Below are 16,610 nucleotides of genomic sequence, written 5' to 3'. Positions count from 1 at the left end.
AAATGATTTTGGGGTGTTCTGTTTTGGTTTTTTTTACTTTGGTCAAATCTAAGTTTAAGAGGAAACATCAAGCAAGGCAATCTGGAGTGATAAATAGGGGACATCTGTTGCAGCATATGGCTTGACATAACAGCTGCATTGAAGTTTTTCAGCAAGTGGTAATCCTTTGGAAAAATTCAGCTGGGCATGTAATTTTGAAGCCCCTGCCTGAGTGATGGGCTATTAAAAAACTTGCAGTTTAAAACCACTCTCTAGTTTGAAATGTTTGCCATTTGCAACACAGAATACCTACATTTTATGTTGAAAAAAGTTTTTGTTTAGAAAAAGATCAGAATATTTCACTTTTTTACTTGCAAAATGAAAGTTTGAAGATCTGCTGAAACATTTTCACTTCATAATGAAATCACTTTTTTTACTGTGGCTGCTTTTTTTTTTTTTTTTTGTTCTAGTTTCAGAGGCCAAATTCCCAACTTCCCTTCCAAATAATCTTATTTTCAGTGCTGTCTTTATCTTAGATAACAATTTTAAGATTTGGCTTGGTAAGTCAACCTTTCCTCCTTCCCCCCCCCCTTTTTTTTTTTGGCAACTGTACACTGAGCCTTTGATTTTGCCTGTAACTTCAACCTTGCAGATAGGACTAACTTCCTAATTGGTTCTCGCGAGAAAGGAGTTTGGTACTAAGAGCTGTAAGTGGATGTTCAGTTTTAAGTAGAACATTTTCGTTCTCTGTATTAGGGTCTGTTACCAACAATATGTTTGGATTTTGGGTGCTAGAAAAAAATATTCAGTAAAATACATGAGTAAGCATTGACAAAAAATATTTCCATTCATATATGTATCCTTGTTTTCCAATAAAGTATGTAATTGGGAACGGGATTGCCATTAGTCATTTCTTAGGATGAAGTTTTGTTTGAAAACAGTTGATTTGGTTTTTTCCTGTGTTTCTCTCACTTAGAATTAATTGCTTTTGATTTGGCTTCTGTGTTCCATGGGACCAGTTTCATTTCATCAGTTAGGAAGACAAGTTAACCAGGAACCGCTGGTCTTTCCACAGTAATTGAATTAGCTCTTCTAGTAATTCCTCTGCTGTCTAACATTAAAGCTAATAACTGTCTAACATTCTTGGCTGGCAGTTCTTCCCTTCCACAGTTATACATTATTTTAAAGTGTACAGCAGAGAGAGAGAAGCAATGTTAGGTCAAAATTCAGTCCCGTAAGAAGAATGCAGACTTTCCCATTTAATGCAGTAGCATTTGGACAGAATTTGTTTGCATGCAGTATTAAAATCGGCCCCTCCTTTTTATTTTAGTAAGGTCTTAGATGTAATTTTGGAACTAAAGGAGCAAGAATTGACAAAGTTAGGTGTTCAGAGGAAATGGTTATATTTCCTCTGTTATATGTAGACTACTTACATGTAGTCAACATCAGTCTGTGTCTGTAATTATTCTCTGTGGAAGTTTTTGCTTTCTAATGCTCTGAGTGGCTACAAAGGGAAAAAAATTGTCTGGCTGCAACTTCACTCACTGTTTCTTAAACTCCTGCCTGCTTATGAGTTTTACGGCAGCCCAGCCTTTCTCAATTTGCGCTTTTCATGGGTCATCTTATACACAGATAGAAAACGTCTCTGTGCATGTAAATAAGAGAATTACAGGAAGCTGCACAGAGGTATTCATTCAGTAACCAGAAGAGAAATTATTTCAAGAGAATTGGCATACCCCTCTGGTATGCCAATTTTAAACTTATTTTTACAGTGTGCATTTAAAGAGGTCTCTTAAGACCTATGAATTGTTCATTAGAATAAGAATTCAAATTAGCTACTTGTTTCCTACAGAAAGTCTCTTACCAAGACCAGTTCTTCACCTTGATGGCTGAGCTGGGCGTGAAGTCTTATTGCACTTCATATTAAGAAACGCTGTGGTTGGTATTCAGCATCTTTACAACAGAACTGCTGTAATACATTGGGAGCCTGCACCCTGCCGCCAGGGAGCAGATCCAGCTCTGCAGAGCAACGTTACAATAACAGGGGACTCCAAGCATCAAAGCTGCAGTAAGAGCCAGCAAATGACTTTTCTAGCACTTGAGAGCTTGGTGTAGAAGATGCTTTTCCTAAGGACTTCAGCAAAAGATCCCTTGTCCTTGGCTTCTGTGCACAGTATTTGGCTCTGAGATGCCAATCTTAATTGTCATGTTCATAAGGGAAACTCCCCATATACCTGTGTGCCTTCAGCATAAAAGCAAAAAAAAAGCCAACTCGTGTTCGGTCCTCCTGGCATGCAGTCTCCCAGCACTACCGAATGGCATTCTGCATCAGTCCAGAACCAAAGTATTAAATTAAGATGGAAAAGAAAACCCTGAATGCGTTGGAAGACTTTTAGATTTTTATTTTTACGAACAATACTGAATAAGCAAAATCTTCATATAAATTTAAAGTTGACTTAAACATACCTAATTGGGAAGAATCGGTCTGGTTTCTCCCAATAATGTTTGTTTACTTACACTCCTTTTACCCTCTAATTTATTTGGCAAAGTACATCTTTTGCAGCACATTAAGAAAAATAAAATGCATAGTGGCAGTGTGACAGGCGCAATGCTTTTTGAAAAAGCTGACTTTTCAAGTTTCTTGGTTTCTGCTTACACTTTTAGTCTTTAGTTGTTCTAAGAGGCTTGTTTATAGATATAGAAGTCATAATATGAGGTAGCATTAAATCATACACTGAATAATTGTTTAGACTCTCCTGATTTAGCACATGCTCTCTTGCTAGGGTGATATTTTTTGCATCAAAGTGTGTGATCTCTATTTTCTTAACTTTGAATGGAATAAGGATAGCATGTGGGTCAGCAGGTCTTTAGTTATATCTGGCTATAGATACACATGTGCGAGTACCAGTTCTAAATAAAACACTGGCTAAATAATGCAGTGAAGAGTTTAATCAGGATGAGTTTGAGCTCCAGCCTGATTGAGAGATGATGGGGTTTTGGCTCAGACTGCTCCAGTAAATTGAGTTACTTTGAATTTTTTAAATAATTTGCTTTGTTTCTTTAGGGTAAGTGATGTAGTATCTATTACAATAGCTTAAATTCATTTATGTAAAAAGGAATGTTGTTTCTAAGCTGAAAGCATGGTGGATAACCTGTGTGTGCTAAGCAGTAGTAACATCTCATCAGCCCGGACTGTGCTTTTAAAAGGGTTGGTCTTGTCTTCAATCTTCTGGACTTCGGCTGAGAGAAAGAGAAATGGAAGTTTTCCTGATTCTCTATTCTCTCAATTCCCTCTTCCAGTGGCAGTAAACTTAAATTGCCTTTACTAAGATCTGTGTGTAGTTTTCCTCCTGAACTGTATCTGTAGTTATGTCTTTGAAAAGGTTGAATATAATCCTTTTCAAAATTTATAACCAGTTTTTAAATTCGATTGTTGTTATCAGTGAAAGGCCTTCTTAGAAAAGATTTACATTTAGTGCATTAAATGACCTGTTGAACATAGTAGATGCATGTTCTCTGATAAGCTACTCCAGAAGAAGTAACATGGTACAGGAAGATCTCCATAGTGAGCATTTCTGTGGATTCCTCTTAAGAGTCCTTCATCTCATATCTGCAAGACTGGTACGAAGACCCAAAAAATAAACCCAAACCAGCTGAGTGCTTTCAGTACCAGTTTCTCATTAGTTTTTAACTCAAAATGAGATTGCACAACACTTTTCCCCTGTCCTTCAGTTTGTTATATGCAAGGGTGAGAAATTTTAACCTGCAAATAAACATGATCAGTCTGGTGTAGGTATTTTTCTACAAAGCATCCAACGCAACCTAAAGTGATTGGCAAATGGGGAGACAAAATGCCCACTCTGAATGCCTCACAGCCTTAAAAGCAAGGAGGAGGTAAGATACTATGAACACAGTTCATTAGGAGGTATTCAACACCGATCTGCTGATGAGTTCCTTACCTGCCTTCTCTCCCAAGAGTCAGTCTGTGGATGCTAAACTGTGGAGCTAGACTGTTGATTTGTTGGATTAGCAGCCCTCTACCAATACATACACAGTAGGATGGGTCCCACTATTTGTGATGAATCACTGGTGTGCTAAGTCCTGTCCCTTACCTCCCTGTGGGCATCTGATGACACACGAATGATTTAGGGGGCAGTCAAGGCACCTCTGAGGCTATTCCAGACTTGCTCATTGTGCTCAAACCCAATTCAGTCAGAGCTTTCAGAGTAAGGGTGTCAAATCATCTCAGTGACCAGATCCTTACAACAGTCTTAATGCGTACATGCTTGGAAAATATGTTCGGAGTCTTGTGAAGAACAGGCAGCTCCATAATGTAATGTGCCTCAGGTAAAAGGTTTATTTTTTTTACCACTTTCCCTTGCAAAGACAAGGCAATGGATCATCTTCTTAGACCCCGCATAAATCTAGCTTCAGGTCGTGCTCAGCAAAAGTAATGGGAAGTGAATTGACAGTGCCCTTTCATAATTGCAAATCCTTAATTAAGGAAGGGTACAAAGAGCACTTAAAATGCCAACCTCAGCAAATGGCAGACTCCACTACTTGTGAGAATAAATTACAACTTGTCAGAATAAAATTGTTGTTTCCATTAATGTGGTTGGTAATATTCAAAGACTCAAAACTAGGTAAAACATTCTAGGGTGAAAGATTATCTTACTCCTTAAAGCTGTGTGTAGGTGCAGAAACTTTGAACACAGTTTCAGGCTTACTGGGCAGTGCTGTTTTGCTTGGTTCTGCTTTGATTTATATTCATTTTAGGGGAAGGTAGAACAGCTAATTTGGTCTGGTAAACCCTTCATCCTCTTACTGGGAAGGTTTCATTTCCAGTTAATGAAAACAGACCCCACTTTTTGGCTCATGGGTGAATACGTAGGGGTTTATTTGGATTTGGAGCTTGCCAGTTATTATGGCATTTTATTGAGCAAAAGCTCATGTGCAGTGTCAAGTGGAGTTTAAACAGAGAAAAAAGGCCTAAAGACTATTTCTGGGAATCTCAAGTGTTGCTGAATACCAACTTATCACGATGCTTATGCGAGTTTACTTTTAATTAGCAAGAACTTAGAGTGGATAGAAAATAGAGTAGACAGACACATTAAGTATTTTTCTAGGCAGAGCTGTTATGTTTGCCGCTTTTGTAGGTTTTTTTCTGCTTTTCCAGTTTATGACTAGTTCTTGAAGCCCGAAATACTCTTTTGTTGCCATTAAAGCACTCTTTTCTGCTTCGCTTCCACAGTGGGACTTCTTCACAAAGAAGCAACACACCGTCTTGCTTACGAACTAGATCGGACCTTGAAGGGGAAAAGATTTGCATTCAGATTCTTTGCTTTTATACCATGCACATCAGTTACACCTATCTGGATAAATATAAAAAAAACCGAAAACAAAACAGCCACATTGTTGTTTGTGCTGACTAAAACCACCAAAATACTAGGTATTTCAGGAATAATAGATGTGTCAATAAAGCTTACAAAGAACAGGTCATAGAAAGGCAATGGTAAATATCTTTCTGAAGGTCTTTATTCCTTTAAATATAGTATTATTTTTCATAAAGGCATTCAGAATAGAATTCAAAGATTTTTTCCCTTTAAAGCACCAATTCATAAATGAAAATGTGAACAGTAGTCTTATTTCTGCCTTCGGTTTTGTTTTTTTGTTCTGTAGCTAAAGTCTGTCAGTTTCTGCCTGTTGATCACATACAGATTATTTTAAGGTGGTTTAGGTTTTTTATTAGTATGCTAAGCAAAATTTTCACATTAAACTGCATAACTGTCTTTGCATACAGTTCCATATAAAATAATTAAAACATGAAATTGTGTAACTGAAACAGTCTCCCCATAGAGGTAATTAATTTTAAAGGGAAACCCAAAAATGCAGGTTCATTCCTGTTAATTACACCTCTTCTTCAAAACACAGAATGCTGAAGAAAGCCTTGAGCAAGTGGTGTTCTTGCTGCTTATATTTATAAATGTCTGAGTCAATGTTCACAAGGTCTTCAGCAGTTTCCTCCCACCACAACTCAGTTTGTTTTTTCATAGTGTTCATGTTTGTAACCTCATGTATATGATGATGATAATGCTCCATCCCTGGCAGTGTTCAAGGCCAGGTTGGACAGAGCCTTGGTCGACATGGTCTAGCGTGGGTTGGAACTAGATGGTATTAAGGTCTTTTCCAACCCTAATTATTCTGTGATTCTCTGTGTTGGTTCAGGACTCGATAGCCATAAAAGCAAAACTCAGTTTTGCCACTCAGGGTTAGTGTGTGCGCAGGCTACTGTCAGTACAGGAAAAGTAGGAAGGAGCGGGGTTGGACTCTAGAGGAGAGGACGTATGTTGGCAAGGGGAGGGGAGGAAGAGGTAGGCTTGCTCTTCCAGCTACTCTTGGGAGGACATTGGGCTAGAATAAAGGCTACTGCTTCTTCAGAGCAGTGTATTGCCCTCCGGCTTCTGGAGCACTAGGAGCAGCACCAGGGCAGCACTACTGCCCAGCAGCAGCAGGCTTTTGGCACAGCACAAAAATCAAATTTGCTTTTCCAGCAAGTATACAAATATGTGCAAGGGAATGAAAAGCAGAGTCTCTTTTGCATGTAACGTCTTGCGTGCTTTCTGTGTGGCACATCAGTAGTGGCCCTGATCCTTGCGGCTGTGCTCAGAAAGCTTTGGCTTTTGATTGCTCTTCCTTTTCTCTAGCACATCATGAATTTTAACAGAAGTTTGGTTTTAATTCCAGTAAATCTTCTTGTGAGTTGCACAATTAAGCTTGTTGTTTCTATGCAAAACTAGTAGTATTCTGTAACTTTGTTTAGTAAAATATTTGCAAAACAAAAAATGACTTGTTGAAGGCTGGGATAATACCATACTACCATATCGGGTTGTGGAGGAAGTCTTTTTGCTTGTAGTACCAAGTAGTCTAGACAGTTACTTTCATTACATTGAAGATCACAGGGTTGTGGTTTTGTTCTCTAATTGCATATCTATCAACATTGACAGCGTAAATCAGGACCTATTTTCTGCTATTGTTTTTTATTATTTTCGTTTAGAAGTCCAAGCCCTAAAAAAAAATATATGTAATACTCCATTCCACATGTGGTTCACAGCCTAAACAGGCCAAGATCATAACCAGCTGCTCATTTTTTAGGTTTAGTTCTCAGAAATTTCTAATGTTGCTGTGATTACTTGTGTATTCAAAGTTGTATTTGCACTGCAAAAGTTCACGGGTATCATTCAGCCTCATTTAAAATGTAGGGTTATTTTTTCTTGACAGAAAGAGTTTTGTTAAGCACACCCATGTTGCGAAATGTTTTGCTGGTATTTTTTTAAATGAAAACTATTCAATATTTTTGCAGAAATGTTAATTACTAGTTATTTGGGGTTTTTTGTAGGAGTTCTCTGGAATCTATCCTCCTGTGATGCACTGAAAATGCCAATCATCCAGGATGCCCTTGCAGTGTTGACCAATGCAGTGATCATCCCTCACTCTGGATGGGAAAACTCTCCGCTCCAGGATGATCATAAAATACAACTCCATTCGTCACAGGTGCTGCGCAATGCCACTGGGTGCCTAAGGTGAGTACTGCAAAACATTTGCTTTTCCTTAAGCATCTCGCTTTGGCTTAAATTGGCATTTCTCATTCTTAGGCATCTGTATAATAAGTAATTGGTTTATGTGTTAGCTAAAACAATGACTTTCAGTGCCATAAACTTAAAGTTGGAAATTAATTAGAAAACGAGCTTCAAGCCATTCAGAAAACAATCTAGAAGAGCTCCCGTGGTTTTTCTGTTTTTCTTTTCTTAGCAGCTTTGACCAATCTTCTCATCCGAGCTTGTATGTTACAATGTTCTTCATCTTGTACATGTACCTTGTTTCCCCAGTTGCTTAAGAGAAGTCAGTATGTTCTCACTATTACACCCAATTTAATCAGTGCAAAAAGTAATGAAGATGCGCACAAGACTTACAGGTTCCAGATGCCATTGCTGGAGCTATAATAAATATTTAAAGTAGATTTTTTCTGCTTTGTGAAGGTGAGAAATGGATTTCAGTAAGAGACCAACCAATTTAACATTATGCAACTAGAATACTTAAATAGATCCTTAACAAGTATGTTTATATTTGTATACCAAACTTGTATATGCAACACCAAGGTGCACTTATATAAATATGTGCAATATGATCTGTCCATTCCTAAAAATCGCTGTAGATGTGAGAATGAAAATAGGATGAGTAAAAAGAGTTTCAGTTCTGACAAAACCTTACAAAGGGTTGAGTCATAACAATTTCTGAATATCATTTTGTTGAAATATTTTAGCATATTAGGCAAGTTCTTTTAAGCATTGATTTTATTTTATTTTTTTCCTCCTTGCATGTTGGAGATTCTGTTAATATTTTTACATACATCACAGAAAAATTGTTAGGTGAATAGTATATATCAGTAATACAGTCTATGTTGTCTGCTGAATCCAAACCAGATATCCATAATCAAAGAGCTAAATAAAACATACATTGATACGAGGCAAAGTAAAAAAGCAGTATTTTTTACATATCCGTAGCAAGCACCTTTTTGTCTTTGTGCTGTTTCATCAAATGAAGTGTCTCACTTTCATAAGTAATATGTGAAAAGTTTATGGGGAAAAGTAATAGTTACTGTTGACAGTTGGTATGTGATCGGGAGAAAATGAAAGATAGAAGGGAATAACTTCCATATTGCAAATACAGTTATATTGGACTTAAATGCAGGTATCTATATCTGAATACCAGCTGTGTTGGGATATGTGACTGAAGGTAGGTATTAGTACCAGAGCTGAATTGATTTTGAAAAGAGTTTGGTAGTATAACTGTGTTGCATCGCATTGAAATCTCTAGGAAAAAAAGTTGCTGAAATGACTATGCCGAAAGTCATTCCATAAAGAGCTGTACCATGTTGCATGTCTTACACTTCCAATGTTTAACCTATCTCAGTTAAAGAGCTGCCTCTGAAAGAAGTGCCTATTATAAATCTGGGGCTTAATGATGCCCTTTCGCTGAATGAGCATGTCTAGTGTTGGTTTTCCCGCACCATAAGCTCTGTCTTCCTGTTAATTTTTCCCAACCGCTTCTCAGGGACTGTTATCCATCCCTGATCCTGCAAACCTCACTGCTTCCTACCTCACAGTTGATGGATTCGTTGCACGTTGGTCTTGAAATCTTTCTTCTTCGTTTCATTTTTTTTTTCTGTGAGTGTATGTGCATGCCCATTTGTAAACTGATGTGAGCTTACTGTAGCCTGCACTCTGGGTCAGCCTGAGGACTTGGGGCCACATGAGAATGGTACATTGCCTGATCTAATACACACTGCTTTGCAGTAATGCTTATTACCAAGTGCTCAATGGTACGCTGTCATAGCAGAATGGCTTCTAGTCAGCTCATGCAAAAAAAGCTCATATCTGCCTGCAAAAGATTGTGCATATTACAGCTCTTGACTCCTTCCCAGGTAGCTGTAACAGCAGCTCAAACGGCTGTCCTGAGCAGGTTGGTCTTCCTTATAAACCGAGGCCCTTCAACTATATCATGGCTTTGTAATATCTTTCTGATAAAAAATCCTCCCTATTTCCCAGATACATCTTTCTGCCCTCTCTAGCAGCTTCAGGTACTTATTTGGCCTTCATCTATCTTCTTTAGACAATTTCATCCCACTCTGTGTGGATGCTCTTTGGCAGAGCCAGAACATTTGGAGAGGGTTGAACTTACATTTGCTTCATACCAGAGGGAACGTTCTTGTTTGCCTTTCCCCGGTTGCTGTTGAAAATCTCTCTCTCTCTGAAAAGAATGTCAATTTGGAGTTTGTGCAAGAGAGAAAAGTGTAAGTTGTCCTCTGAGATGGTAACTGGATTCTTGCATTGAATTCATGTAAGATACTGGGACTGTGGGCTGGAGGAAACTGTGAATGCCAAAAAAAAAAGAGATCAGAAAGCTCTGTGGAGATTGTTGGAGTAGCGTATGCTAGTACTGTAGCTAGCATTTCTTAAACACCCACCACCCCAAATAAACTGAACAGCTCTCACACTTTCCACTTGTGACTAGTTACAAGCCTCCTTTTCTCATTTCAAGATCTCACTGGACAAGGAAGGTAGTGTAAATCAGGAAGATGTAATGTTGCTGCTGGCTGAGATAGTGCTGTGTTTATCTAGTAAATGGAAAGTCCATTGCCATCTTCCATGGCAGAATTTCTTCTAAGACTCCAGTTTGGTGGTTCTCTGCTGGCTTTTTTCTACTTTCACTAGAGTTCTTTTTTGAAGGGGCACTGATTAAAATTCAGTAGCATCAGGATTATCAGTGATGATACTCAGTATCATAGGAAAAGTAGTGGTGTTCAGAATACTTCACAAATGTTTCTGAATCTGTAATGTTGACAGATTTTAGAGACATCAGGTTGTATTACGTAAGGTTTAATGCTAGCAAATATGCCAGGAGGATTTTGTTGGGGTTTTTTTTAAAGTCTTCTGTGCCTTTGGTTTTCTGATGCATTCACTGCTGAAAACTTTAAACAATACCTGAGAGGTGCAGTAATATAATCCATCCCATATACAATGCTAATAAATGGTTTGCAATGGCTATCGTATAGGAATAGTAGAATCTTTGGTTTACATTTTTTCACTACAGTGTATGAATTATTCTTTCTGCTGATCTTCTCCTTTTTCAGTTTCTTGAGGAGAGTTTCTTATTCCTTTTCAATTAAAAAGTTGTTTATTAACTACAACTTTTAGTACTCTTATCTGCTTATTCATTATCATTCCTAACCAAGTGCTTAAGTCTGCAATTCCAGTCATGCAGTAATCCAGCTGAAATTGGTACGAAATCATACGAAATACAGCAGCAACATCAGACCTTCTTTTCGTATTTTATTTTTCTTCTATAAAGACATTATTTACAAATTGCTCTTTGCGTACTTTGGTGAATTGAAAAAAGGAAATAGCTTTAATACAATATTGTACTAATTAATTTTACATAACTTGAATACTGTGAAATGGTTTAGATAATTCAAAGCTCTAAATAGAACGTTATACCTATCATTACAAATTTAATCTTAAAATTCATCTTTCATAAATTGCCAGACCTCAGTGTGAGATGGGTTAGAGTCATCACCTGATTTACTTGCCTCCTCACAGAGATACTAGTACCTTGCCTCATTAAGTTCAGTGAAAATTTGACTTCTCTGTTTCCTTTCAGATTTCAGCTGTGACTGCTTTGCTTGTGCTAGGGAAGTACTGCATCTTTGTTTTATAGGTTCTGATTCATTTAGACTTATTAGGGAAAGTCAGGTGAAAACTGAATTTGGAATCCCTGTTGTTTATGGGGGGAGGGAGGGGTATTACAATCACTAATATGAAATTTAAAAATCAACAGGACACACACTGCATAATGTTGTCTTAACCTGAAGCTCAAGCTTACTTATCACAGAACTAGGTCTCTGTCCAAAGACTATCTGAAAAATCCCAGGCAAAAATCTTTTTGAGACTTTTTGTCCTGAGGTAAAGTCTGGAACCTTGTTTTTGCTATGAATTTAAAATGAATTTAAGTTCATAGAATCTCATCTGAGGACGTCAAAGAATTATAAGAATTTACTGATATAAGATTCTAATCTGGTTTTAGATGCACACTCATAAAATGCTGACTTTTTTTGCTTTCATTTTTTTTTTAAATGTTCATCATACACTGAAGGTACAGGAACAATTGTAAAAATCAAAGATCTGTTGGAATACTTATTTCCCCTCATTAGTTCATTAGAAATTGCATGGGAGAGTAATTCAAATAGGTTTTGTTTATAGAGCCCCGTACCCTTCAAATTTCTGTACTTCATATGTTCATACATGTCAAACTTTTCACAAAATACCATGAATTATTTTTCAGCTGAAAAAATACATAGCAAGCTCTCAGTGTAGAAAAGCAGAGAGGAAGAGAGCTTTTAAAACATGAATTAAACGTAACTGACCCAGTAGTATTCTCTGGAGAGATCAGATTTTTGAGAAGTTAATTAACTTGTTAAAACTTTTCGTGTTCACTTCGAAGCCTGAATATCGAATATTTTTAACTGTTTTGTGGGTGAATTATCTGTTTCACAGACATTTATGGCTAATTCATTTATCCCACTGTCTTATTTCTTGTCCAGTTCTCTTATAAGCATCCAATATCTATTGATTCCTATTCTTAGGAACTTCTATAATGTTTTGAATGTAGCATTCTGCTGCATACTGACAAAAGATGTGGGAGCAGCATAAAATAAATAGCACAGACTGTATTATTCATCATCTGTTTTGTTTCTAAAGAAACATGCATATATATGAAGAAACATTCTTATATAAATATGTGAAACATGTTTCTTATGAAACTAAACTGATACATGTGTATGTGCATGTGCATATGTGTGTTTATATGTATATACATACAGATACAGAAGCGCTGATTGTTGAAGCTATAATACGTTTCTGTTTTTACTGACTGGTACAAGCTCTAAATATCTTCGGTTGGGCATAAAAAGAGCTGGCTTCTTACAGTAGAACGAGGACCTTTGCTGCTGATACATGATTCTTCTCTTGCCAACACAACAATCACGTTTTGTCCATCCTTGTCCATGATGTAGTGGATATAGAGCCATTGGCCTTGACAACTGATCTCAGTATTTCCCTTAATTTTTCTAGAGCTCAGGAGCTCTTCTCAGTCTGACCTTGCAGTCTTGCGCATCAAGTAACAGAAAGCCCACGCTCCATCAAGCAGCCAGTCAGAATCCAAAGTTAGGACAAAACTCCTGTTAATTGTGTATTTCCGCTGGCAGCCTACGCAAGGGAAGGACTTTTACTACAAACACTTACAGCAAGCAAGTGGCATGAGAGAGACAACTACCTAGAAGGATACTGAGGCAGAGATATCTGCTTGTAGAGAGGAAGCTGTCCAAATCCAAACCCACAATTTTTCCTCCTCTTATCCTCTTCAAATCCAGTCTAATCTTGGAGAAAGGGGTCATCACCACCATTCTTGTCTTTTTAATACATTTTGAGCTATAAAAATTGCAAAGCTGGTGTAATCAAATAAATATCTGAGGACCAGCAGATTTGATGCCAATTATCTAGCTATATTCTATGAGTGTATTCTGGTGAAACACAGTTTATGTTTTACATAGTCTATGGAGTTGCACACCATGGGCTGAACCTCATTTAGCCACAACTAGGATGTATAACCCCTGTGGTCTGCAGGGTTATACTGGCTGTACTGGTGTGTCCATTGTGAAACGCACACTCCTGAGAGCATTCCTCAGCTTGGTAATTCCTCTAGGACCTGGAGCAGGCAGTAAGTGCTGAGGATAGCCTTGACAAGAAGCTAAGGAAAAGCTTACCTTTAATGTCTGATTTTGTGAAGTTTAATCTCTTTTAACTAATATTATTATTAAAATGTATCATTTATGCTCCTGGGTCCCAGCAACAACAAGCTATGGAGGAACTGAGGGCAAATGTTAACAACATTTTAAAGAAATGAGGAATCCTGATACTCACTGTATGTACGAATGACTACCAGATAATTTCCACTTTAATATAACTGAAGGTATCTTGATCACAATTTCTACATCTTGTCCTTCCAGGTTAAAGCTGAATAGCATATTGCTTACTTTTAAATATATTAGCTCAGAAGTTCTGTATTACTTGTACATAGTGAATTTTTGAAAACTGTGCAGTAAATTTCATAATACATCCAAGAGTACCATACAGGGTCATAGTTCACAGGAGGGGAAATGAGCTGAACTGTTGTTTCTTGTCTTCTAAAACTATATAAAAAGGAGTAAATTCTTACGTTGCATTTACTTAATGGCAGGCATTTTAATCAATGACTAGGTTTCTGTACAAGAGCCTGGGGTTTAGAGGCTTTAGTATTTCTAGACTATCACTGATTTACCAGCTTTGAAAATCATTTGTAGTTTTGATGTGGTTGATAATGAGTTTGTCAGATTTCGGAAACCCCAAATCAGAACTTTCAGACAGGCTGCTTTCATGGGCATGAACTATGCAAAATGTATTTTTAAGAAGGCCAAAAACTTTCACTAGCTCATGTGTAAATGTTCACAAGCAGGCTCCTAGTTTTCCAACTGCAAACCAAAATGGGAGAGATCACAGGAAATTAATATGAGCCAGTCTGCTGTGGAAAATGTATTTCACCTTTCAAGAAGCTGGCAGGGTCCAGTCTAAAGAAAAGTCACAAACCAATCTGAGAGGCCGCAATAATTGCATCCCAATTAAGCATAAAGTTTCAGAGGCAAACTTCTGAAAGACATAAGAGAGATTGTTCCTTACTGAATGCTGTGATCGTTCAGAAATGTAGCTGAAATAAAAATCTAATGTTAAGATTTGGGAAGGAGAGGGAAATTTTAGTATCTATATATCTGTGTCCTCTGATTGCTGCAGTAATATTTTTATTCAGAAGATACTCAAGGGAAAAGTAGCAGCAGAATTAAATGTGTAGCTATGTCAGATACTTAAGCACCCCACTTTTTCTTCACAGTGCAGTTACTCCCACTTTGCATATTCATGAACAAATTTATAAGGTTTATACAAGGTCATACTGAATTAATTATAGCAGTGGTATTCAAATAGCACTCTGAAGTTTAATGCTCTTTCAGCATTTCTGGTAAAAGCATTACTTCAGCCTATCAAATTGATGCTACAAATTCCACATAGCTCTGGAGGTTCATTCTGGGCTCAAGTTGATCAAAATCTCAACCAGAAATTTTGTTTTTACACTGATGTTATGGAATGTCTTTCGTATTCTCGTTTGATCTGAAAACTAGTACAGCATAATTCCAGACGCTTTTTGCTGTCCTGTACTTAAGGCATACCTCCTTCCTCCATCATTTTACCTAATAAGAGACGCTGGGCTGCTCTTCCTAAATCTACCTTCAAATGCAGGAGGAACTCCCAATGTATTGATTTTGCACTGAGATAGCTAAAAAGTGATGTATCAGCATCCATCTTCAAAATACTATTGAAGTGATCCCTGGGCAAACAAGAAGGTCATTTATGTTGCAGTGGGGCTTCATGTTTGGATAAAAATTAGAAATATTGGACCTATATGTCACAGTCTGATAATTTAGGGGGTAGCTGAAATTTAGTTCCTATTCTCTTAAACAGAAATGTATGTGGGTTTTTCAGGGAAAAAAGTACAACTTGACTGGGTGTCATACAATTATAAATATTTACTTGTTACTGTGGCAGGAGTGTGTTCTTCCTGTAATTTACTGATTTCCTGTTGCTGGAAATTGTACACACACATACAAAAAGAATGAAAGTGCCGCAATACCTTTGCTTTCGTCTTAGGATATTCTTAGGCTCAGCAATGATGATAAAACTATCAGCTGCTACCTCTTAGGCTGAATGGCTCATGGTGTACCTTGGATTAGGGATGTCTTGACTATCTCAAGTACGTTTTAAATTACGATTTTCCCTGCTTTTGGTGGGTTTAATTCCTTTCAGGTTGAATGCCTGCTGTTAACTTGTGCCTAATGGGAAAATTAAATGTCCTCTCATATTTGCATGGCTAGGTAGTGTGAATTTATATTTACTTCTGTCTGAGGTTTAAGCTGTGTGGATATGAAAGCTCTGAAGAAAGTGAAATTGTTTTGTGAAAGGGTTTAGATTCTGTGGTTTGGGTTTTTTTCATTTCAGAACAGTTTTCCTTTATTCAGTAGTGAGTGTTAGCTTGGCAGACACTGTAATAAAGTATGATCTGAATCTTGGTGGCCAGCTGACTTGATTTGAGCTGACTCCAAGCCCAGCTGACTATAACTGGCCTCCTTCTCGCTAGCCAGCTGCAGAGCTGTATGACAGTGGCCTCACTATTTTCCTTTTGGGAAGAGTCCCCAAGCCTGTGTGGTACCACGTGTATTTTAGAATGTATCAGCACGTCCATGCGGTCACTGCATGGGAAACTGGAGAGATGGAGCCAATTCTGTCTGAACTGTCTGGGCCTGTTGGAAAGAATCACAAGGGCCACAGGTGCCAGTGGGAAACAGAGTGTAACTCTGTTGTTGCTTTGCTGACTATCCAAAATGTTGGATAGTCCTTTTCAAATGGGTGCTTTGAAAAACTGGTATAGTCAGTCTGGCTTCACGGAAAATACTGTTTGTCTCAGCATGAGAGAAAACCTGCTTGTGACAATTCTGTAGTCATGGTCATGGTGACTGATGATAGAGGATGATGTTTTATTTACCCAAGGACGATGAGAAACACAATCATCCACAGTTTGTATACCCACTCAATTCCCTCACAGATAATGAAGCAATACTTGCTAAGGTTCAGGAGCTTTGGTGCTCATAGCTTGATTTGTATATTGAGTAGCTTTTTTCCTCTTAAAACAGTTTGTATTACTAGGCAGTGTGAAAAAGGAACGTGTGAAAACATACAGCTCTGCATAGTGAAGGAAAGGCAGGGCATACTTCTGCAGCTTTCCCTCCTTATCTTATGATAGACTGCTTCAAATCTGAAGAAATTTCCCCTAGGAGTGAGATGATTTGGTCTCTTCACGCAGTCAGAGGAATTTCAGTAGAGATACCTGTTTGAAGTACACTGAGCTAGCTTCATCCTTTTGGATAAGCCAGTCAA

The 16,610-nt window shown here is 37.7% G+C and overlaps 1 protein-coding gene across 7 annotated transcripts in view; it reads left to right on the top strand.

The window, feature by feature from the left end:
- CTNND2 (catenin delta 2) overlaps positions 1–16,610 on the top strand; it is a 530,492-nt gene that overhangs the window by 386,122 nt on the left and 127,760 nt on the right. For all 7 annotated transcript variants that reach the window (XM_030485322.1, XM_030485314.1, XM_030485286.1 and 4 more), the window contains exon 11: positions 7,376–7,559. In XM_030485322.1, coding sequence (XP_030341182.1) covers positions 7,376–7,559 — 184 coding nt within the window. The remainder of the gene's footprint in view (positions 1–7,375; positions 7,560–16,610) is intronic.

This window comes from Strigops habroptila, chromosome 1, assembly GCF_004027225.2.
Source record: "Strigops habroptila isolate Jane chromosome 1, bStrHab1.2.pri, whole genome shotgun sequence".
Taxonomy (NCBI): Eukaryota; Metazoa; Chordata; class Aves; order Psittaciformes; family Psittacidae; genus Strigops; species Strigops habroptila.
This window is presented reverse-complemented; position numbering and strand designations above follow the sequence as displayed.